The following is a 25,357-nucleotide window of genomic DNA, read 5'->3' as shown; positions in this document are numbered from 1 at the left end:
TGAACAGTAAAATGACAACAAATTCACAACTATCAACAAATGAACCTCAAAGAAAAGAAATAGAATGAAAAGAAAAACTAAGTGAACAACCAGAACAGGAACAGAATCAGAGAAATGGACATCACATGGAGGGATTCAGTGGCGAGGGGGAAGGGAGGAATAGGGGGAAAAGGTACAGGGAAGAAGCAGCGTAATTAGTAGGCATAAAATAGATGGGGAGAGAGAAAAAATGGTGTAGGAAACAGAGGACTCAAATAATTTATATGTACAACCCATGGACATGAACTAAGGGGGGGGGATGTCTGAGGGTTGGGGAGCCAGGGTGGAGTGGGGATAAACGGGGAAAAATCAGAAAAACTGTAATAGCATAATGAATAACAAATACTTAAAAAAAAAACAATTTGAATCACATTACATTTAGTCATGGAAAACTGAAATCTACAAATAGAGTGAAAGTTGTTCTTACAAATCTGAAAGCATATGAAACCCAGCTATGTTTCAATTTCTAAAATCTGCTAAAGTTACAACTACATAAATAAGGCTAACTCAGAAAATTAGCAAAAGAGTTTAAAACTATTTTACTATTTTTTGAAGGTAAATTTACTGTAAACAATTTTACTGGAATGTATGCTGGTTTTAGTTTAAAATTTTGTATTTACAATTACAAACTGCATCTGAATAAAAGAGAAACTACTCTGAAGATTTTTGAAACTGAGTCAGGATATTACAATCCCTTACATATCGGTATATATATAGGATAGGGCAAATGCAGGTTTACAGTTGTAAGTATGTGTAAACAGAGTTTATTCTTATATTATTATTTTTTAATTATTGTATTATTTTCCATACAAACAACCGTAAACCTACTTTTACTACATCCTGTATTTTCTTTTGTCTCAATAAATGCACAGGCATAATAAATTTAGCAAATACAGACCAGTATGCAAAACACAGTGCAGTATTTAAAGACCTTATTACTTTTTTTTTTATCCTCATGCAAGGACATTTTTTCATTCCTTTTTAGAGACAGAGGAAGGGAGAAAGAGAAATATCAATGAGAAAGAGAGAAACATTGATCGGTTGCCTCCTGAATGTGCCTGTACTAGTGAGAGCAGGCACCCATACCAGAATCATAGCAGGTATCGCACGCGCCTGTACTGGAATCATACCAGAATCAAACCAGGGGTCATATGTGTCCAGACCAGGGATCAAACCCACAACCCGGCATGTGCCCTGACAGGGAATCAAAATGCTCCTTTTGGTTACAGGGCCATGCTCCAACCAACTGAGCCATGCAGGCCAGGGCAAGATTTTATTACTTTTAAATGTCAGAAAAAATACAGTTCACAGTATTGAAGTAGTTGTTAATAAATTAATATAGTATTGGGTCTTGTTTACTTGTTTTTTAGATTGTAATCTGTGTTAACCTGTTTTTTACACATAACTGATCAGGATATAAGTTTTGTGAATGTTTCAAAATTATTTTGGCTATTGTTATAGATCTTTATTATATACATATCAAAAAGTCTTACTCCAAATATGGCATTATAGATTTTTTAAAAAATCTGTTATATTTAACAAAGGAGTTAATTTTGAGTTATTCAAGACTTTCATAAATAACAATTTTAAAAACGATCTTCTAGTAAATGCAAAATACTCAGGTAGTTGTTTTTATTCCTAGCTATTTAGACAAAATAGTTAAAATCTTAGTTTATATTGATTTTTATCAACATAGCATCCTTTTTTTTTTCATTGTATTTGTTAAACTGATAAACTTTAATTACTTGACTTCAAGACTCTTCAAATATTTGAGTCTGGATACCTAAAAATATTCTCTTTATAGGTCACACAAACACAAAATAACTCAAAGCCACAAGAGACTCTACTTTTATGACAATCTAATTTTGTAGTAAGTTCTCTGCCAAGAATTCTTCACATACAAGAATATGCCCAATTCAAGTAGTGTACTACTGAATTTCTGCTGATAAAAAAGGAAATACATTAGAATACTGAATATCAATTGTGAATGATATTAAAAAATGATTAGTACGTTTCCTACATTTGTATAGTATATTTAGTTTATAAAACATTTTAGACACAAAATTACTCTTCAGTAAAATACTATTAAAAAGGGCAAGAAAAGCATTACATTTTATAAATGGGGTAACTATAGCTTCACAGAGATTAAGAAACTTGGTTAATGTCACATGACAAATAACAGAAACACTAGATCTCAGTCGCCTTCCAAATATAACATATTTGTTTCCCTACAAGGAGACCACCTTCTCATTTTATATTCCTTCACACTACAGAATAAAAGGAAATATGCTGCTTTTAAACTCATAGCAAACATTAACACAGTTAATTTCTTATTTTATCAAAAATGAATAACTAGGCAACAATATTGAGTAGCTGCTTATACTCCTCAGATTCTACTGCTTTCTGTAATGTGTTACTGGTTTGGCTAAAAAGTCTGTTGTTGTTTTTTTGTTTTTTTTTTCAGTAAGGTGGGCCTAGCAATGCTAAGTTGTCTCTACCTTCATTTGAAACAATTTTGTTAGATTGTATTGTGACAGCTGTAATATCAGCATGCATTGAAAAAAACTTATCAAAATTGGTGAATATTTGTGTAGCCACTTTAATATGACGATGGAAGAAAATACGCAACATTTTGGGCATTCTTACGCTTTATTATTTCAAGAAAGGTAAAAATGCAAATGAAATGAAAAAGAAAAGATTTGTGCAGTGTATAGAGAAGGTGCTGTGACTGATCGAATGTGTCAAAAGGGGTTCGTGAAGTTTCGTGCTGGAGATTTCTCACTGGACGATGCTCTATGGTCAGGTAGACCAGTTGATGTTGATAGTGATCAAATCGAGATATTAATTGAGAGTAATTGTTATACCACGTGGGAGATAGCCAACATTCTCAAAATATCCAAATCATAAAGTTATTGGTGAAAATGAAAAACGTGTCTTTTAGTTCATGGGAAAAAAATATGGATTTTTTGGCCACCCCAATACAAAGGTCCAACTAGTAAGATAAAAAAAATAATACAAAGCAAAATACTTTAGCCTTGGTAATATGTAAACCACATTCTGTCATGTTACTTTTATTTTAGAATATAAATCTCAGAGTAAGATTAACTCCTAAAATTGTTTTTGGTTACTCTTACTACCCCTGACTAAAACTCGTGGTTCCATGTCTACCAGCAATTCACCTTACCCAGAGGTCATGTTCAGCGTAGTCAAACAGAAGCCATACTTTCCTATCAGCATGAGACAGAAACACCTTCTGAAGAGAGATGACATTTGGATGCTTAAGTTCTCGAAGTAACTGCAAAACAAAGGAAATCCATTAAAAATCTTTGCCATAAAAATGTTTGAAAAAACCTACACCATTGGTAATTCAAAAGCAATGTAAAACTAATCTTAAAATCCTAAAATCTAATAATTTCCAATCCTAAAAATCTGGTTTAAGTCCCCACACAATTTTGAGATATCCACACAGGTGCTTCAGTGATAAATGAGAAAAAAGCCTGGGGGGAAGAAAAAAATACTGAAAAGGTAATAGGGAAATAAATATATTTTGGTTGTTATTGTTTATTGCAGTAAAATATACAAAACACAAAAATTCCCAAAATTGTGAAAATTCCCATTTTCACAATTTTTAAGTGTATAATTCATTAGTATTGCATATACTTACAATGTTGTACACCATCCCCACTATCCATTTTAGAATTTTTTCATTATCCTAAGCAGAAACCTGGTACCCATTCAGCAATAACTTCCCATTTTCTTGCCCCTTGGCTATTGGTAATCTCTATTCTACTTTCTGTTTCAGTACTTGCCTATTTTAGGTACCTCATATAAGTGGAATTACTAGTATATGATATCTGTCTTTTTGTGCCTGGAATATTACTCAGCACAATGCTTCAAGGTTTATCTATGTTGTAGCATGACTCAGAATTTTATTCCTTTTTATTGTCTAATGCATTCCTATATATGTATACACCACATTTTCTTTATCCATTCATCTGCTGATGAACGTGCGTTGTTTCCATGTTTTGGCTATTATTGGGAATACTGCTGCTATGAACATTGGTGTACAGGTTTCTGAGTCTGCTGCTTTCAATTCTTTAGATATATGAAGGTCTGTCCAGAAGGTATCCACCCATGTAATATGAAAGATAGAGACATTTATTGAAAAAGATACAAGATACAAGAAGTACATTTTGGGCATTCTTATGCTTTATTATTTCAAGAAAAGGTAAAAGTTTGTACACAGGATAATGATGCTTCAGTCCCCTTCAAAAGAGGCACCTTGGGACCTCACACGGTTCTCCAAATCACCATCAGCTGCCCCATTCTATTTTCCTGAATCTCATCAATGGTCTGAAATCTCTTCCCTTTCAAAGGTGATTTTAGTTTTGGGAAAAGCCAGAAGTCACAGGGTGCCCAATCTGGGCAGGGGGACAAGTCACCTGGGTGATTTGATGTTTCACCAAAAATCCCTGCACAAGACGTGATGCATGAGCAGGCACATCATGGTGATAAAGCTTCCAATCACCAGTTGCCCGTAGCTGCAGCCTTCTTAAGCATCCATAAAGTTTCCACAGAGGAATGTTCAAGCATAATGCAAAATCTAATGCAGATTCATTGCTTTACTTGCTCATTTTGAATGTGACGGCCACACTCAACAGCTCTACCGCTCCCACTGACTAGTACAGTGTAGTTGTCATTGTTTACACATGTGCGCTCCAGTCCACTCTCCTTGGCTGCCAGGTTACACTGATGTTGTAAAAACTGTTCTTGATATATTAACAATGGCTGGGATTTTTCTGGACAGACCTTGTATACCTAGAAGTGAAATTCTGCATCATATGATAGTTCTATGTTTAACTTTTGGAGAAACCACCACAATGGTTTTCACAGAGGCTGAACCATTTTATACTACCATCAGAAATCTATGAGGGTTCCAAACTTCTCTACATTCTCACCACACTTCATCTTTTTAACAGTCAAATCCTAATTGGTATGAAGTAGTGTTTCATTATGGTTTTGATTTGCATTTCTCTAGTAGCTAATGATGTTGAACATCTTTTCATGTGCTTATTGATCATTTGTATGCCTTCTTTGGAGAAATGTTTCTTAAAGTTCTTTTGGTTTTTGTTGTTATTGAGCTGTAATTCTTTATACAGTCTAGGTATTAATCCCTTAGCAGATACATGATTTACAAATACTCTCTCCCATTCTGCTAGTTGTCTATGTTTTGACATCACAAAGCAACTGAACTTCAAACAAATCTTCAGCTTGTTATTCTTTTAAAAACATACTAATTGCAACATTAGAAAACACTACATTCATTAATACCAAATATCACATGAGAATAAGCTCTGTAACATCGTGAGACATAGCACCTATTTTTTCAGCCATTTCAATTATATAGTAAGTTGATTAAAATTTTGCAACCTTTTCCATATAGTAATACAGAATTTATATAGACAGAAGCATCTAAGTAGAACACATTTTCTTGGCTTTAACCTTTCTTATCTCCTAGTAGAAGATAAGAAAGGTTAAATGTCCTAAATAGAAGGACATTCTTCTATTTAAAGTCTTCTATTTCCTTATTTTATCCCCATTTAATAACCAAAGTGGCCCTAATAATCCATCAGGTAAAAAGTACTTCCATCCCACCAGGCAAAAACACAAATAATACCAATAATGACAAGGGAAAAACTTCTCACAAAGCCTGATAATTATTATGTTAAAACTAACCTACACAGTACCTTCCAAATGTGTTCCAAACAACCATGTGAGAATAATGTCTTAGAACCTAAGACTTCAGTAACTTTTATAAGAACATTACTACCAGAAAAAGAATATAAATGTGAAGTTAAAATATCAGAAACTCTAAAATAAATTCAGCAAAAAAAGGACTATGAATAGACTGTATATTGTCTCTTACAGTAACAATTATTCTCCAGAAAGTGATAATTATTTTATCCAGAAGCAAGATTAAGTTGAATTTATATATTTCTGCTTTTAAAATATAATTCCAAACTTATGAGACTTTAGAGATTAGGTACAAATCCTCAGAAACCTAAAGACCAGTATCTAATAGTAACCATATCATATTTAATACGCAAGGGAAAGAATCTGATAAGGAAAGCCTAGACTTCAGAGTACCCAGGTCATGCAGCTGGCTGACAGAGCTAAACCTAGTGCTAAATTCATCTCAGTTCTGGGTCAGTGTTTTCTCCATTACCTCACAACTGGAACACATTTCTTGGCTAGGCAGCTGTTTCAAGTCCTTTCTGGAAACTGGCAGGGTAGAAATGAACATAAACAAAATCCAAAGCTTTGGCAAACATTCTCTCCAATTATTAGAAACCTACATATAAAGCTATTCTTTGATGTCTCCTCAATTTCACCTCTAAGATGAATTTTAGCTCTTATATTAGAAAAAATTAAAAAGCGGCAACTATTTTATTAAGCTCTTCCTAGCTGCCACATATAGTGCTAAACATATGACATATATTATCTCAATCATGAATTACCCTATGAAATTTGTATTTATATGTCAGTAGTCCTATCTTATCTGCAGTTTCACTTTCTGTGGTTTAAGTTACCCATGGTCAACCAAGGTCTGAAAATATTAAATGGAAAAAGCCAGAAATAAACAATTCATACATTTAAATTGCATGTCATTCTAAGTAGCATGATTAAATTTTGCACTGTCCAGGCTGGGATGTGAATCATACCCCTTGTTCAACATATTCACACTGTATCCACTCCCCACCCATTAGTCACTTAGTAACTGTCTCAGTTATCAGACCCACTGTCATGGTGTCACCATGCCTATGTTCAGGTAACCTTTATTTCACTAAATAATGGCCCCAAAGCCATTTACACTGCTTTTGTTACAGTATATTATCATAACTGTTCTATTTTGCTATTAGTTGTTATTAATCTCTTACTGTGCCTAATCTGTAAATTAAATGTTATCATATGTTGTATATATAGAAAAAAGCAGTACAAGTGACACTTGAACAACACAAGTTTGAATTACAATGGGTTCACTTACGTGTGGATTTTTAAAATAAATGCTGTAAATGTATTCTCTCTTCATGATGATTTTCTTAGTAACATTTTGTTTTCTCTAGCTTATTTTATTGTAATTATACAGTATATAATACATATAACACATTAAAGTATGTATTAAACGATTATTTATGTTATTGTTAAGGTTTCTGGTCAACAGCAGACCGTTAACTAAGTTTTTGGAGAGTCAAAAGTTATGCCTGAATTTTCAACTGTGCAGGAAGGAGGAAGGATTTTGGTGCCCCAACCTCCATATTGTTCAAGGGTCAAGTGCATAGCATGTAGGCCTCAGTACCATCGGTGTTCTCAGGCATCCGGTGGGGGAACATATCCTCTGTGGATAAAGGGGGATTACTGTACTTCTATTTTACGGATGAGGAAATAGTGGTAAAAGGGGATTAAAAAATTTACCGAAGATCACATTTCTAGGTAATGGTTAGAATTAGGATTTAAATGCTTTAAAAATAAACTTTTTAAAATACAAAACCAGTACTCTATGGCTAATACCAATACCTCCTAAAACCTCATACCCTAGGGGACTAGCTCTCTTTACAATCCACACACAGATGTTTTAAATACATACTAGGCTGTTAACTGAACCACGGCAGGTGCTGCGTCTTGCTTGCCAGTGCTCTGCTAGCTTCTAGTGTACTGCCTGGCACCTGGTAAAGGTGTGTATTAAGTACTTGGCAAATACTTGAATGAATGACATCTGATGAGATGTTATAAGCTTCTTTTTCACCATAACTCTATGAGATATTATAATTATTCTTATTTTCAATGAAGAAACTAAAACACAGAAATTAAGTAACTTACTTTGGGTCTTTCAAGATAGTTAACAGGTAAAGCCAGAATAAAACCTCAGGTAATCTAGCTTGGGTTTTAACCACAAGCAATACTTGCAGTACTGTGAACTTGGGACTCAAACATTGTAGGAGTATTCCACAGTTTTCATATTTGATGAATAGAACTTTAGCATTTCATCACCCATACAGAGCCCACAGTATATAAATGCCTATTTCTTAACGTTTTGTAAGTTATCTTTTGCCCTTTAGAAGATTTTGTGTTAAAAATATTCAAAGAAAAGGTTTAAATAAATTTATGCAATGGTTTCCATCACAGAAACTATCTAAGTTTTTCTAATTCTACTGGGAATAAAATCTGATAATTCTCTGAGTTCTAAGATCACTGCTAAAAGTATAAATATTTTAATACATCATTTATAATAAACTTAATTCATTCTAGTTGTGCCAAAATACCAATCTGAACTTTTAAAGTATTAATAAATATTTAATAATGTTTAAAACTATATCTTATCAATAAATACCACTGACAGTAGAGAATTAGAAAGTAGTTTAAGAAAACCTGTAATATTCTCAAAATGGCATTGATTTCTAATATTAAAAATTTTAGAACAAAAATAATTAATTCTAAATTTATGCTGTAAGTATAATAGTTGAGTTAAAATTACTATAAAAGTAGCCCTGGCCAGGTAGCTCAGTTGATTAGGGTATTGTCTCAATACACCAAGTTTGTGGGTTCAATCTCTGGTCAGGGCACACACAAAAAGCAACCAATGAATGCATAAATAAGTGGAACAACAAATCGATGTTTTTTTCTCTTTCTCTCCCCTCCCCCTTCTTGTCTCGCAAATCAAGAAATAAAAACTTTTAAATTACTCCAAAAGCTAAAGGAGAATTATTCCAAAATTTATTTCAATTTTGAAAAAAGTTGTGAAAACTTTTCTTCAATAGAATTCTGCCAAATTGATTTTTAAAAATGAGGTGCACCCTAGCTGGTGTGGCTCAGTTGTTGGAGCATCATCCTAAAGACCAAAAGTAGCTGGTTCAATTCCCAGCCAGGACATCTACCCAGATTGCAGGTTCCATCCCTGTTTGGGGCGAGTACAAGAAGGCAACCAATTGATATTTCTCTCTCTATCTCTCTCCTTTCCTCTCTCTCTCTATAAGCAATGGAAAAAAGTATCCTTGGGTGAGGATTTAAAACAAAAACAAAAACAAAAACCTGAGGTGCTCAGGTTAAAGTAGACCTGAGCTTCAGAAACTAGATCCTGGAACTCTACCTCTGCTCACGCACGTTCCCTATCTCAACTACAAGGCTGTGTCTTGGAATATGGAGGGTCGACTACAGCAGTTTTATAAAGCAGTATGATAAATAATTCCAGTTCACAGGAAATTCTGGAAATACAAAAACAAACCACTTACAATACAGTGAGGATGAAATGCTCTGAACTTTGGTAGACATTCTCAGAGTTCTATTCTTCCTTCCTTTTACACTTATTTACAAAGACTGCCAATTTAGTTTACACTGGTGAAGAAATGTCACCGTGTAGTGGGGCTAGAACAACAAATAGAAGGTAAACAAATAAATAAGAAGAAACACCTTATAATTTGTAGTATGTGCTATGAAAAAAATTAGGTATGGATTCTTAGAGAATAATGGAGGTGAGTGGTGGGAAAAGAGGACTTCTCAGAGGAAGATTTCATAAATAAAAGAGAGAAAGGTCTGATAAGACTTGGCATAGGAAATGATGTTTTTCTTTTTATTATGGAAATTGTTTGTAAAGTAAGTAAAATAACATAGTAAAACAAATCCCCATATACTATAATCCTCTCACAGCCTGTATCATTTTATCTATCTTCACACCCTCTCTTCCTGCCTTAACTGTAATTATTTTGAAGTTAATTCCTGACATCGCATGATTTCATCTACAAATATTTCAGTATGTATCTCTAAAACATAATCAGGGTATCTTTTCTCTGACCACAAAATAAATTAGTGATCAACAACAATAAATTATCTAGAAAGACTCACATATTTAAAAAGTAAACAATACATTTCTAAATAACTCATGAGTAAAAGATAAAGCACAAAGAAAATTTGAAATATTTTGTACTAAATAATAATTAAAACACAATAAAATTTTTGGAATGTAAGTAAAACATATTCCAAAATTTATAGAAAAATTTACAGTTTTCATTGTTTATATTAGAAAAGAATAGTGTAAAAATAAATGACTGAAGGTTACAGGTTAAGAAAATAAAAAGGAAATGTTAGCCAAAAATAAACAAAAGAAAATAATAAAGGTAAGAGCAGAAATCTATGATACAGACAGAAAACACAAATTAGCAAATCTGCAATGAAACAGGGATATCACTGAAGAAGCTACAGGTGTGAAAAGACAATAAAGAGACTACTATGCACAAGTTTACGCTAATGAATTCAACAACTTAAATAAAATGTAGAAATTATGTAAAAATACAACTTATCAAACACAAGATGAAATGTAAAATCTGAGGAGCTCCATGTCTACTAAGAACATAACACTAGCTGGTTATCACATTATTTACCATCATGTAGAAACTCTGTCAGAAAATAAAGAATGGAAAAATGCTCCCTAACTTGTTTCATGAGGACACTATGATCTTCCTACCAAAGACAAAGGCATTACAAGAAAGATAATTAGATAATCGTTCAAACTCATAGATAGACTTAGAACTCCTTAACACCACAAAAAAACATCTGATAAAACTCAATACCATTTATGAAAAAATAGAAGCAACATCCTAAGCCTGACTAACGGCATCTATAAAAAGCCTATAGTTAGAATTTTATATGATGGTGAAACACTAAAAAACACTTGCCCCCAAAATGGAAACAAGTCACAGCAGTCTACTCTTACTGCTATTCAACATTGTACGAAAGGCCCTAGGCCAGTGCAATAAAAAAAAGAAAAAAATTAAAAGCCTAAAGATGGAAAGAAGTAAAACTATTTTTATTCACAGATAACATAATAACTTATGTAGAAAATCCTAAGATGTCACCAAAACCTACCAGTGAATTTAGATTTATAATATACAGGGATGAGCAAAAGTAGGTTATAGCTGTGATTATGCAAAACAGTTTATTCTTGTATCATTACTGATTATTGTATTATTTTCCATATAAACTGTATACATACTTCTGCCCACCCTGTATATAAATAAATATCTAGTAATATTAAAAATCAATTCTATTAACTGAACACAGAAACAAACAAATGGAAAATGAAAATTTAAAAATAATTCCACATAATAATGTAGTGTCAGAAAACATGAAGTGCCTAGGAATGAATTTAACAAAACTAAAAAACACTGAAATTTAAAAAATCTTTAAAAATGGAAAGTGTTTTTTTAGATTCATGACTAGCAAGTTTCAATGTTATTAAGATATCAATTCTTTGAATTGATCCAAATCATAATTCTAGCAAGGATGTTTTAGAATTAGAAATGGACTGATTAAAAATTTAATGTAGTAATGCAAAGGTCGAACAATCCTGAAACAAGAGTAAGGCTGGTGGCTTTATATGGCCTTATTTTAAGTCTTGCTATAATACTAGAGCAATACGGTATTGGCATAAAGACAAAGAGATATATGGAACAACACAGAGCCTAGAATTGGTCCCATACTTACAAAGCCATTTAGTTTTCTATAAAGGTACCAAAGGAATTCAATAGGAATAATCTTTTCAAAAAAAAATTGTACATTCATATGGAATGACAGAAAGAGAGCCTCAAGCCTTACATCATACCACAAACTAAATTTAATTGTAGATTAGAAAATAAAGTTAAAACTATACAAGCTTTTAGAAGAAAACAGAGAAACACCTTCACAATCAGAGGATCAATAAAGATTTATTCAGCCAGACACACAAAAAATAATAGTTGTAAAAGGAAAAATTTGTAAATTAGACTTCACTAAAATTAAAAATTTCTGTTCATCTTAGGTTGAAGAAATACAATCAAATACATTAAAATAAGCTTTTGACCCTGGCTGGTGTGGCTCAGCGGACTCAGCAAATGCCCGGGAACCAAAGGGTTACTGGTTCTCTTCCCAGTCAGGGCACATGCCCGGGTTTTGGGCCATGTCCCCACTAGGGGGCACACAAGAGGCTACCACACATTGAGATTTCTCTCCATCTCTTTCTCCCTCCCTCACCCTCTCTCTAAAAACAAAAAAAATCTTTAAAAAAAGTATTAAAAAATAAGCTTTCGTAGTCCTTTCTGTGCTTAGACTGAATTTACACTTATCAATATAAACATGAAGATAAGAGTGTCTGTTCCTGAAATCAATGGAATTTTGTTTGTTTTTAAAACTTTTGGTTGAAATATAATAAACACAGAGAAAAGCACTGAACCATAGATACACAGCTCAGTGAGTTTTCACATATTCAACTCACATAACCAAACTCTGAGTAAGATCAAGAAAATATAACATTACCAGCATTCTGAAAACTACCTTGTCTCCACTTCTTGCCACTCCCTGTCACCTCCAAAAGTAATTACTATCATGACTTCTAATGTCACTATCATAGTTCAATGAATTTTAGTTCTTTAAAACTGACTAGAATATATAGACTAATAGCTGTTAAAGAACTGACAATGTACAGATATTTTGCCTCAAGATTCAAAAGTTTAAAAAATTCATCAATTAAGTAAAACACAATTTCCAACCTGGCATACCTTTGGTTAAGAATGCCCTCCATCCCACCCTAGTCTTCTTTCATGTTTGTAATTCTTACATGTCCTCCAAAACTAGAACCTTCCTTGGCTCTGTGATTTAGAAGTATACTCTTCTGCCATTCTTTACATATTTCTGTCATAATTCTTGGCACATTGTTCTTATTATAAGATTTATTAGTCTCTTTCCTCATCAGCATGTAATTACTTATGGCCAGGGACCCTTACTTGTTCTGTTTCTTTACTTCCACGTACTCTAGATTCTGTCAACATGATACACAATAAATGACTGCTAGGTAAAACCCCTATGGTAGAGAATCTGTTAAAGGGGCAAAATTATTTGAATTAATATTAAGTCATAAAATTATTTAAATTAAAGCCAGAAAGACAAATTTGGCCCCATAGTTTTACAACACTAAAAGCAGAAGTAAAATCTCATGGGAGTAATACTCAGTGTAATTGTACAAATAATTTGGTAATGGATTAAACATAAAGAATATTTCCCTTGGAAATTAAAATGAGACTGTAATACCATATGGAAAGCTGTGCTTCCAAAGGAAAAAGGCATATATTTTTACATAAATAAATAGACAGATACAGTAAAAATCAAATAACACAACTTCATTTTAAGTTCATGTAAGCAGCAATCTCATAAAAATAGAAATATTAATTTTATATGAATATACCACTTGTATTACATTAGATGAAATAATAAGAACTGAACCCTTAACTATTTAGGGACATTTATTGAGAAAATATATGTTTATATAAATTGCTGAGATTGATTTCATCCCAGTAAAATGAAGTTATATAGAAATTTTTATTAGATCTTTAGTTCTCTTTTATAAAGTAAGTATATTTTTTATAGATAGTTGATATGAAAATACTGATTTTCAATTAATGTGCATATGTGAAAAACACAACTCAAAGACCTAAATAACTGACTATGTAAGTCAGTTGGTAATAATGATGATAAAAAGAGCTTCACTTACTGCTATTTCTCTACATGCCGACATAGAGATTCCGGTTCCTTCTATTTGTTTTAAAGCATAGTCTTTATCATCTTTCCTGTAAAAAACAAAGTTATTTTAATATATAGATGTATCTAAAACTTATGTGCATTTTTAATAAAATAAAATATAAATAAATATAAACCCCATATTTAATACGTATTTGACACCCTCTCACATATATTCAAAATGTCACACAGGAAAAGCTTTTTAGACAGTCTAATCCAACCCCATTATTTGATGAGATTCAAAAGAATAATATTTGTTCAAGGCCCCACAGTTACTTGGGGAAGACAATGGAGTTTCTGACTTTCCAGCAATAGGTTCTTGCCACTCTAGTATGCACAATACACACATATATAATATAAAACTTGCTTTCTAAAACCCATTCACATATTAGTGGATCAAAAAAAAGAAAGAAATTCATCACTGAAGTGCAAAATGGTTATAATTTAAAACATGACATGGTCTTCACTTCCCCAGATACCTTCAAATAGATTCACTCAACATGCGTATATTAAGCACTTACTATGTAATCCAGAACTGACTAGATACCAGGATACAACAGAGTTCCTTCTTTTAAGCTTTCTGTATCTACTGGACTAGATAAATAACTAACCCACCACAATTTTTAAGAAATGGAACGTACATTCCAATAGGGCAAGCACAAACCACAGAGAGTGTGTGTGTAAGTTAAGAGGGGAAACAGTATGATGGCATATGAGATGAAAGAAAACCATTTGAAGAAAAAACAGATAGAGTGAACAACTGAAGATGAAAGCAGGGGATATAATGAGGAATCAGAACTTAAAAGTCTTTTTACTCTAAGAACAACAGGAAGTACTCCATTAAAGATTTTTTAACAGATGAATATTAATTATATTTTATTTGGGGGAAAATATCTGCAACTATCTTTTGAATGCTTATGAAGGGTAAATAAGAATAGGAGGCAGAGACACCAGTTAAAGGTAAACAGTATTAAAATTTCTCAGGTGAGAGATGGTGGCTACTACAGAATGGTGGTTGCTATACACAGTAGACAGGATAGATGTAAAGTAAAACCAATAGCACTTGGTGATTACACACTGGAGATAAGGAAGAGTCAAGAAAAATGAAATCTGCCTTGGTTAACAGAAAACACTCTGCACTGGAGTAAGAAACACAGCAGGAGGAAACAGGAAGATAATTGTTCCATTTTGTGTAAGTTGAGTTTGGGTACCTGTAAGACACCCAAGTGCGGATGGCAACCTGGATAAACACATCTAAAGCTCAAGAGAAAGCTGAGGACACCAATTTACTGTAATTAGCATATACATAGTAATCCAAGGCATGAGAGTAGATGAGATGAAACCAAAGAGAAGAACCAGCAAGAAAAAGATTTTCAGAAGGAGCAAAAAGAAGCCCTGGCAAGGTGGCTCAGTTGGTTGGAATGTCATTTTGCACAACAAAAGACTGCGGGTTCAGTCCCTGGTAGGGGTGCATACGGGAGGCAACTGATCAATATTTCTCTCTCTTTGCTCCTACCCCTTTCTTCTCACTCTAAAAAAATCAATAAACATATCTTCAGGTAAGGATTTAAAAAAGAGGGACAGAAAGAAAGTAGTATCAAAACCTGCAGAGAAGTCTAGTAAAAGGTGGACTAAGAAGAGTCCACTGAATTTAGCAATGAAGTCCTGACTGGATAGTGGACTAGGCTAAAATAGTTGCAGTGATATAGTGGCAGAGTCTATAGTGCAGAAGACTAAGGAATGAATGGGGCATAAGTAAATTGAGACAATTAATGTAGTTAATTCTTTGAAGGGGGAAAATAAGGCAACACATGGAGTAATGTAAAAGGTTAAAGAATTACTTTTTTTTTGATGGAAGAAACTTGAATATGTTAAGTGCTGAAAGGAAGGAAACAAAGTGAAAAGTTGCTGATGCAGGAGAGAAAAAAATTAAGAAAACAAAGAATGAAACACTGAGGAGAAATTAGATTCAGGGAAACAGAAATACTCCCCTTGTAATAGGAAGAAAGATGACAGAGGAAAGGACAGATGCAGGTGTACAAAAGTCTGCTCAGAAGCAAAAAACTGGAGGAGTTCTCATTTTAATGGCTTTCATGTTTTTTGATGTTGAAAATGAGGTCACAGACTAAAAGAAGGCCAGAGATGGTAGATCTGAATAGAGCAAATATTTGAGCAAATAAATGACTCCTTATAAAATCAGTTCATTTAAGTTCATTTTATACTTTATTATTTTAAGAGTCTCATGCTCTACCAACTGACCTAGCTGGGTGGGCCTTTTACTTTATTATTTTAAATGATTATTAAAACCGACACAGCTTTATCTTTGTTTTTACAACATACTGTACTCTCAAACCTTACTTGGGAAAACAAATAACAACTACATTATTTTTCTGGAAAAACATTTTTTTCATGACAATGACTTTTTAATATACATTCTAATAAAGCACCATGGGCACTCATATTAAAAATACAGTAAGAATATTGGTATTTGATGTTCACTAAGTCTGAATGAGTTTTGAAAGACTTAAAGAAGTTAAAGAGAGTGATACAAAAATAAAATGAACTTGGGTTCAAACTAAAAGTCTACTAGACACTTTCACAGATGTGGTATTAATTTTAACCAGATTGTTAACCCAGGGATAAAACAGAGTCTTGTTTTACCTGTTTAGAGTCCTCTACAGAGAAAGACAGGGGTGGATAAGGAAATAAATTAAGCCAAAGATTTACTCATTCTCTTCCTTAATAAGGAAGATTCCCAACTTTCTCTCACTTAAAAATGGCTAAGGTGCTACAAGAAAACTTCTTCTCAATGAACTAAAAAAGTCTAATCTGCAATCAGTCCTCTCCCCATTCCAAGTAATTACATGTTTTACATTTTTAAAAAAGTTACCAGAGTTAATAGAATGTTATTATTTTTTATATTTTATTTTTAATGTATTTTATTGATTATGCTATTAGAGTTGTCCCATTTTCCCTTCATTCCCCTCCACCCTACACACCCTCTCCCACCCACATCCCACCCCTTTAGTTCATGTCCATGTGTCGTAAGTTCTTTAGCTTCTACATTTCCCATACTATTCTTGCCCTCCCCCTGTCTATTTTCTACCTACCATCTATGCTACTAATTCTCTGTACCTTTTGCCCCTCTCTCCTCCTCCCACTCCCCTGTTGCTAACCCTCCATGTGATCTCCATTTCTGTGACTCTCTGTTCCTGTTCTAGTTGTTTGCTTAGTTTGCTTTTGCTTTTGTCCTGGTTTTGGTTGTTAATAACTATGAGTTTGCTGTCATTTTACTGTTCATATTATTTATCTTCTTTTTCTTAGATAAGTCCCTTTAACATTTCATATAATAAGGGCTTGAAGATGATGAACTCCTTTAACTTGTCCTTATCTGAGAAACACTTTACCTGCCCTTCCATTCTAAATGACAGCTTTGCTGGATAGAGCAATCTTGGATGTAGATGGTTGCCCTTCATGACTTGGAATGCTTCTTCCCAGCCCCGTCTTGCCTGTAAGGTTTCTTTTGCGGAATCAGCTGACAGTCTGATGGGAACTCCTTTGTAGGTAACTGTTTCTTTATCTCTTGCTGCTTCTAGGATTCTTTCCTTCATTTTAATCTTGGGTAATGTAATTCTGGTGTGCCTTGGTGTGTTCCTCCTTGGGTCCAACTTCTTTGGGACTCTCTGAGCTTCTTGCACTTCCTGGAAGTCTATTTCCTTTGTCAGATTGGGGAAGTTCTCCTTTATTATTTGTTCAAATAACTTTTCCACTTGTTGCTCTTCCTCTTCCCTTTCTGGTATCCCTATAATTTGGATGCTGGAATGTTTAAAGATGTCCTGGAGGTTTCTAAGCCTCTCCTCATTTTTTTTTGAATTCTTGTTTCTTCCTTCCTTCTGGTCCACTCCATTGATTTGAGTCCCAGTTTTCTTCCCATCACTACTGGTTCCCTGTACATTTTCCTTTATTTCACTTAGCACAGCCTTCATTTTTTCATCCAATTTGTGACCAAATTCAACCAATTCTATGAGCATCCTGATCACCAGTGCTTTGAACTGTGCATCTGATAGGTTGGCTATCTCTTTGTTGCTTAGTTGTATTTTTTCTGGGGCTTTGATCTGTTCTTCCATTTGGGCCTTTTTTTTTTTTTTTGTCTTGTCACGCCTGTTATATGTGTGGAGGCTTAGGTGTTCACGAGGGTGGGGCAACCCAGTGGCTAGGTTTTGACACTGTATGTTGGAGAGGGGTCCAAGAGGGAGCACTTGCTCCACTCTCTGTCAGATTTCAGTCTCTTTGGCTGCTTCCCCCAAGCAAACTGGGCCCTTCTGGTGCTGATTCCCATGGGGGTGGGCTTGTGTACGTTCTAGGACCCTGTGGGTCTCTCCAACAAAGTCTCCTGTGAGGGTGGGAGTTTCTCCCACTGCCTCAACCCCCACAGGTGTTTTCAATCAGTGTTTTGAGGCTTTATTTCCCCGAGCTGGGGCCCTGGGTTGCATGGTCTGTCTCACTCCCCAGCTTCACCTGGTTTATCTGTGTGCGAATGTAGGACCACCAGGCCATCGAGCCACCTTGTGCGCCTCGCTGGGTCTGCCTGCTGCCATCCCACACGACCAGGGTCCACAAGTCACTGCTGCTTTTTTTTTCTTTTGCCGAGACCCCTCTCTGCCCGGCCACCTGACTGCGCCCCTCCTACCTGTCTGGATGAAGGTGTCTATTTTAATTCCTTGGTTGTCAGACTTTTGTCCAGTTCAGTTTTCTGTCAGTTCTGGTTGTGTTTTTTGTTTCTAAATTGTTGTTGTCCTTATTTGGTTGTGCAAGGAGGCACAGTGTATCTACCTACACCTCCATCTTGGCTGGAAGTCCCTAATTTATTTCTAGTTGGCCCCAAACATTTTTTTCTTAAAAGTATATTCACATCAGGAATATGAATATACCTGAATATTCATTAAATGTTCATGTGTTATATACAAGGGTCATCAAAAGTAGATTAATAATAATAAATAATACACTAAATAAAACAGAAATGTTTCACATATTCACAACTGTAAACCTACTTTTGCCCATCCCTTTATACTCCAAGTGTTATTGTGAATAAGTACTAAGGCCGATGTGCTATTAAAATATTGTGAAACTGTCTTTCCCCGTAATATACCTCCTAAATTCTCTATCAAGATAGCCAACACAAGCCTGTGTTAGTGTGGCTCAGTGAATGGAGTGCCAGCCTTCAAACTGAAGGGTCACCAGTTCAATCCCTGGTCAGGGCACATGCCTGGGTTGCAGCTCAGGCCCCCAGACGGGGCATACAAAAGGCAACCAAGCAATGTTTCTCTCACACATCAATGTTTCTCCCTGTCTTCGCTTCTCTCTAAAAATAAATAAAAATTTAAAGAAAAAGAACATTTCTGACTCATGGGAAGATGTCAAGATATCAACATTAGCAGGAGTTTGGGAGAAGTTGATTCCAATACTCAAGAATGACTTTGAGAGTCAAAGACTTCAGTGTAGGAGTAACTGCTAATGTGGTGGAAATAGCAAGAGAAACAGAATTAGAAGCAGAGCCTGAATATGTGATTGAGGTACTGCTATCTTAAGATAAAACTTGAGCAGAATAGTTGCTTCTTACGAATAAGTAAAGAAAGTGGGTTTCTTGAGATAGCATCTACTCCTGGTGAAGATGCTGTGCAGATTGTTGAAATGACAACAAAGGATTTAGGATACTACCTAAACTTAGTTGATAAAGCAGTAGCATGTTTTGAGAGGACTGATTCCAATTTTTAAAGTTCTACTGTGGGTAAAACAGCATCGCATGCCACAGAGAAATCTTTCATGAAGGAAAGATTCAACTGATGCAGCCAACTTCACTGTTGTCTTATTTTAAGAAATTCCCTTTGTAACCACCACCCTGAGCAGTCAGATACCTATTTACAGAAGCAAACATGGAGGGAGATGGAGAGGGAGAGAAACATCAATATGTGGTTGCCACCTGCATGCCCCCTACCAGGGACCTGGCCTGCAACCCAGGCGTGTGCCCTAGACTGGAAATCGAACCATCAATGTCTTTGGTTCACAGGCCAGCACTCAATCTACTGAGCCACACCAGCCAGGGCAGAATCAGAAATGTTCTTAATGGCATCTAGAATGGTGAATCCTTCCCAGAAGGTTTTTAATTTACTTTGCCCACATCCATCAGAGGAAAACCTATCTATGGCAACAATAGCATTATGAAATACATTTCTTAAATAATAAGACTTGAAAGTCAAAATTACTCCTTGATCCAGGGACTGCATAATGTTATGTTAGCAGGCATGAAAATAACATTACTCTCATACATCTCCATCAGACCTCTTGGGTGACCAGGTGTATTGTCAACGAGCAGTAATATTTTTTAAAGGATTTTTTTTTTCTGAGCAGCAGGTCTCAACAGTGGACTTAAAATATGCAGTAAACCATGTTGTAAACACATGTTCTCTCATCCAGCCTTTGCTGTTCTACTTCTAGAGCACAGGCAGAGTAGATATAGAAAAATTCTTACAAACCGTAGGACTTTTGGAATGGCAAATGAGCATAGGCTTCAACTTGTCACCAGCTGCAACAGCCCCTAACAACAGGGGTAGCTTGTCCTTTGAAACTCTAAAGCCAGGCACTGACTTCTTCTCTCTAGCTATGAAAGTCCTAGATGGCACCTTCTTCCATATAAGGCTATTCTGTCTATACTGAAAATCTAGCTAATTATCTCAGTTGGATCTTCTGGGTCACTTGCTGAAGCTTCTACATCAGCACATGCACTTTTATGTTATAAAGATGACTCCTTTCCTCAAACCTCACGAACCAACTTCTGCTAGTTTCTAACTTTATTCTGTAGCTTCCTCACCTTTCTCAGCCTTCACAGAATTTAAGACAGTTAGGGCCTTACTCTGGTTTAGGCTTTGCTTTAAGAGAATATTGTGGCTGGCTGGATGTATCCAGACCATTAAAACTTTTTCCATATCAGCAATAAGACTGTTTCACTTTCTTATCATTGGTGTGTTCACTGGAGTAGAACTTTTAATTTCCTTCAAGAACTCTTCCTTTGTGTTCATAGCTTGGCTAACTGCTGCTTTCAGCCCACCTCAGCTTTTGAAATGCCTTCTTCATTAAGCTTAATCATTTCTAGCTTTTGATTTAAAATGAGAGACAAGATACATGATTCTTTCTTTCACTTAAACACTTAAAGGCCATTACAGGGTTGTTAATTAGCCTAATTTTAATATTTCTGTGTCTCAGGGAATAGGATGGCTTAAGGAGAGGGAGAGAGATGGAACAGCCAATCAGTGGAACAGTAAGAACACACACAACATTTATTAAGTGTGTCATCTTCTATCAGAGTGGTTCACGGTGCTCCGAAAGAATTATAATAGTAACATCAAAGATCACTGATTATAGAACACCATAACAAATACAATAATTTTTAAAAGTTCAAAATATTGCAAGAAATACCAAAGCATGACAGAGACAAAAGAGAAAATACTGTTGAAACAATGGCGTCAATAGACATGCTCAAGTTAGGGTTACCACAAACCTTCAATTTGTAAAAAACAAAAACAAATAGGAAAACTAACCCCACAGTCTCTGTGAAAGACAATAAAGCAAAGTGCCATAAAAACAAAACATGCCTGTATTCTATGAACAAAGAAAGGGGACCAAGAGACCTTAAAACAAAAGACAACCTGAAGTTTTATTTGCAGCATTCAGAGACCTGTAACATTTTAATTATATAAAAATAAAAAAACAGCAAAGTGAAAAAATTTAAATTATGTATAAAATTTATGATTCAAAGCCAACAGAAAAAGCACAATGATTATTTGAACTAGACTACTCCCAAATATGAATATATTGGAAAAATTTCTAAACAGGTCACAAATTTAGATTATCTTTAACAAGCCCTTAATATTCCCAACATATTACATAAGCTTTGCTAGCAGTAGTACTAAATTGATCTTTTATACCATTAAATAATTATATTCTCCTCAATGGAAGTTGTCTTACAAAATAGGTTATGTTTAGTAAAACAATCTGTATCATGTAACATGTCAGCTGCTACAATTTTTGTAACTAAATACCTGTACAACTGTTCTTGAAGCAACATCTGAAAAAAAGATTGTGAGAAGCAGTTATAACGAAAAGTGAATATATTTTTATGACTACAGATCAGGTACTGCAATGCCAAAATTTCCCATAGTACACATCACTTCACTTATAAGACTAGCTCCATGGCTCTATGTATAACTTCTGTCTTTACTCCTACTATTACAAGGTACCTCAAGATGAAAGAATACATATACCTTATAAATCTGACATCTAAGAACTAGAAATACTATGTGAAAATCAATTCCATAGTTTTGAATTGAAAACAGTGATCTAAATATGAAACACACCTACAGAGAACTACAAAACATATAAGTTATCACATTCCAGTCACCCAATTCTCTAAAACATATTAGCCACAAGTACAGAGTTAGCTTGTATTCTAGTATTTGGTTTCTTTCAGTTGAATTAAAAGCAATGTACCACATTTTTAGGACTATAAGACTCACAGGATCATAAGATGTACCTGGGTTTTAGAAGAGGAAAACAGGAAAACAAATTTTGAAGCAAAAAATGTGGTAAAATATTTAATAACCTGTGACCCCATTCCACCACCCCCCACAACAGTGAGCCAGGCAAGCTACATTTGGACTATAAGACACACCCCCATTTCCTCCCAAATTTGGGGGGAGTGCACCTTATAGTTTGAAAATACAGTATTTAAATTGATGTTTAAAGAAACTTGGAAATGGTCTTTGGCTTGTATTTCCTAATCATTAATATTTTTCAGAATAAAGCTATACTAAAAATATATGTAGGAAGTCTTAGACAAAATTACTTTATAAGAGAGCTCCAAAACAAAATGTGAAAGAAAAAAATAAATAAATAGAAAGCCATCTGGTGAATAAGAGGTTAAAATGATGGACACCTGTGGTGGATTAGAAAATTAACACCTGCGAAAGCTCTCAGACATCTTTTCCCTAGCCTTCAAACTCTAGACTACCAATGAGATTGAAGTAAAAGAACAGAAGAGTCCAGAGGGATCTACTTCCATGCCTAGATATTCCAAATCTTTGTCCTATACCCACTTGCACCCTTGGCCCAGGTCATCAGACCCTCACAACTTGTGGTTGACCATTTACCAACCTGGAAATTAGTTTATTTTTCTCCTTTATTTCATCTACCTTGTCAGTTATCAAAAACTGTTCTCCAACCTAACTGCACCATCTGTCTATGCATTTATTTTTATGCCAGTACTATATGTTCAGATTACTAGAAATTTGTAGTATTGTTTGAAATCAGAAAGCATGCTTCCAGTTTTGTTATTCTCAGAGGTGTGTTGCTATTTGGGGTCTTCTGAGATTCCATATGAATTTCAGGATTGTTTATTCTATTTATGTGAAAAATGCCACTATATTTTTGATAGAAATTATATTGAATCTATAAATGGCTTTGGGAAATAGGAAACTTTAACAACATTCTTCAATTCTTAAGAAATATGTATTTGTGTCTTTAATTTCTTTTTATTAAAGTTTTAGTTTTAAGGGTACAGATCTTTCATCTCTTTGGTTAAATTTATTCCTAAGTATTTTATTGTTTTAGATATCTATTTTAAATGAAATTGCTTTATATTTTTTCAGATACTTTGTAGTTATTGTATAAAAATGCAATTGATTCCTGTGTGTTGATTTTATATCCTGCAACTTTACTGAATTTGTTGATTAACTCTAAGTTTTTTGTTAGTCTTTAAGACTTTACATGTATACATATAAGGTCATGTCATCTGCAAACAAAAACAATGTTACTTCTTCCTGAACTGGATGCCTTTTATTTATTTTTCCTTCCTAATTGCTCTGGCTAGGACTTCCAGTACTGTGTTGAATAGGACTAATGAGAGTGGACACTCTAATCTTAAGAGCAAAAGCTTATACCTTTTCACCACTTAGTATGATGTTATATAAGGCAGATCTAAAACACCCGGGAATTTATTTCTTAAAAAAATGTGTATTTACTCTTCACGTTTAACCTTTAGTCACCTTCAAAGTACTCTCCATTTGATGCACTAAATACTTATCGAGATTTTTTTCCCGCTGCTCAAAACAGTTTTTAACTCATCAATGTTGATACTTTTTAGTGTGTCTGCTTTTTGTTTGTTTCACCTCTTGCACATTGGCAAAACATTTCCCTTTGAGGACTTTTTACATCCAGAGAAACAATAACAACAACAAAAAAATCACTTGGGGGGAAATCAAATGAATAGGGTGGGGGTGGGGGTAATGCCGTTTTTGATCAAAAACTGCTCAACACTCAGCATTGTGTGAGCAGGCACACTTGTAAGTCACCATCATGAAATGGCCAAATACGTTAAAGAATCTTCAAAAAAAATTCACTGAGGCTGAACACTGTCTCTCACAACAAGGCCAGCCAGTACAGTAATACAGATGGGTTCCCACAACACTCACCTAGCAGGGGGAAGCCTGTATTACAAAAGGACCACCCTCCAGAAGACAATTCTGTTTTTTTAGGGGTCCCCCCTCATATACAGCCTTTATTATTTTCATGTTCCTCCATATGTGATTTTTAAGTTATCATGAAAGGAAGTTGAATTTTGTCATATGCTTTTTCTGCATCTACTGAGATGATATGATTTTTACATTTCATTCTGTTAATGTGGTATATCACATTTATTGATACCCATATATTGACACATATACTCAATCCCAGGGATAAATCCTACTCTATTATGGTGTACAATCATTTTATTGTCTGCTAAATTCAGTTGGCTAATATTTTGGTGAAAATTTTTGTATCTATATTCATCAGGGACACTGGCCTTTCCTTTTCTTGCAGTGTCCATCTGGCTTAGTATCAGGGTAATGCTGGCCTCGGAAAATGAGTTTAGGAGTGTTACCTCCTCTTTAATTCTTCTGAAAGAGCTTGAGGATTGGTGTTAACTCTTTAAATTCACCAGGAAAGCATCTAGTCCTAGGCTTTTCTTTGTTGGGAGGCTTTTGATTACTTAATTATTCTCCATACTTGTTCTGGTCTGTTCAGATTTTCTATTTCTTCATGACTCAAACTTGATGGATTTTTAGGAATTTATCCATTTCTTCCAAGTTGCCAATTTGTTGGCATGTAACTGTTTATAAGTTTCCTAAGATACTATGTATTTCTCTGGTATCAGTTGTAATGTCTCCTTCTGATAATGGGTCAAGTGTTTCTCATATCATATTACTATAACCTTGCTTCTGATGTCACACATCCTTCTCTGTCACTTCTAACTCCCTCTTCCACTTTTAAGAATCTTTGTGATTACATTGGGCCCACCCAGACAATCCAGAATAATCATATTTTAAGGCCAACTGATTAGAAACCTTTCATCAGCAACTTCAATTCCCCTTTGCCATGTAACAACGTATTCACAGGTTCCAGGTGTTAGGTAGGGCACTGACGTCTTTCAAAGACCATTATTATCCCCCCCACAGAAGGGTACACAAGGAGTTTTAATTTTGTAATGTTTTATTCCTTAAGTGGAGGATAAAAGTATTCATTATGTTTTTTTCATTATGTCTCTTTACATGCCTTAAATATGTTTAAAAGCACTTGATGGGGCATTTTCTTCCAAGGTAAGTTTTTCAAACTTTCATAGAACACTAAA

General features: G+C 34.6%; 1 protein-coding gene across 1 annotated transcript in view; it reads right to left on the bottom strand.

Annotated features, from left to right (window-relative positions):
* CDK8 (cyclin dependent kinase 8) overlaps window positions 1-25,357 on the bottom strand; it is a 133,784-nt gene that overhangs the window by 61,848 nt on the left and 46,579 nt on the right. The window contains 2 exon segments of the mRNA XM_028503865.2: window positions 3,224-3,334; window positions 13,613-13,688. Coding sequence (XP_028359666.1) covers window positions 3,224-3,334; window positions 13,613-13,688 — 187 coding nt within the window.

This window comes from Phyllostomus discolor, chromosome 2 (genome assembly GCF_004126475.2).
Source record: "Phyllostomus discolor isolate MPI-MPIP mPhyDis1 chromosome 2, mPhyDis1.pri.v3, whole genome shotgun sequence".
Taxonomy (NCBI): domain Eukaryota; kingdom Metazoa; phylum Chordata; class Mammalia; order Chiroptera; family Phyllostomidae; genus Phyllostomus; species Phyllostomus discolor.
The sequence above is the reverse complement of the archived record's forward strand: the minus strand, read 5'-3'. Positions and strand labels throughout refer to the sequence as shown.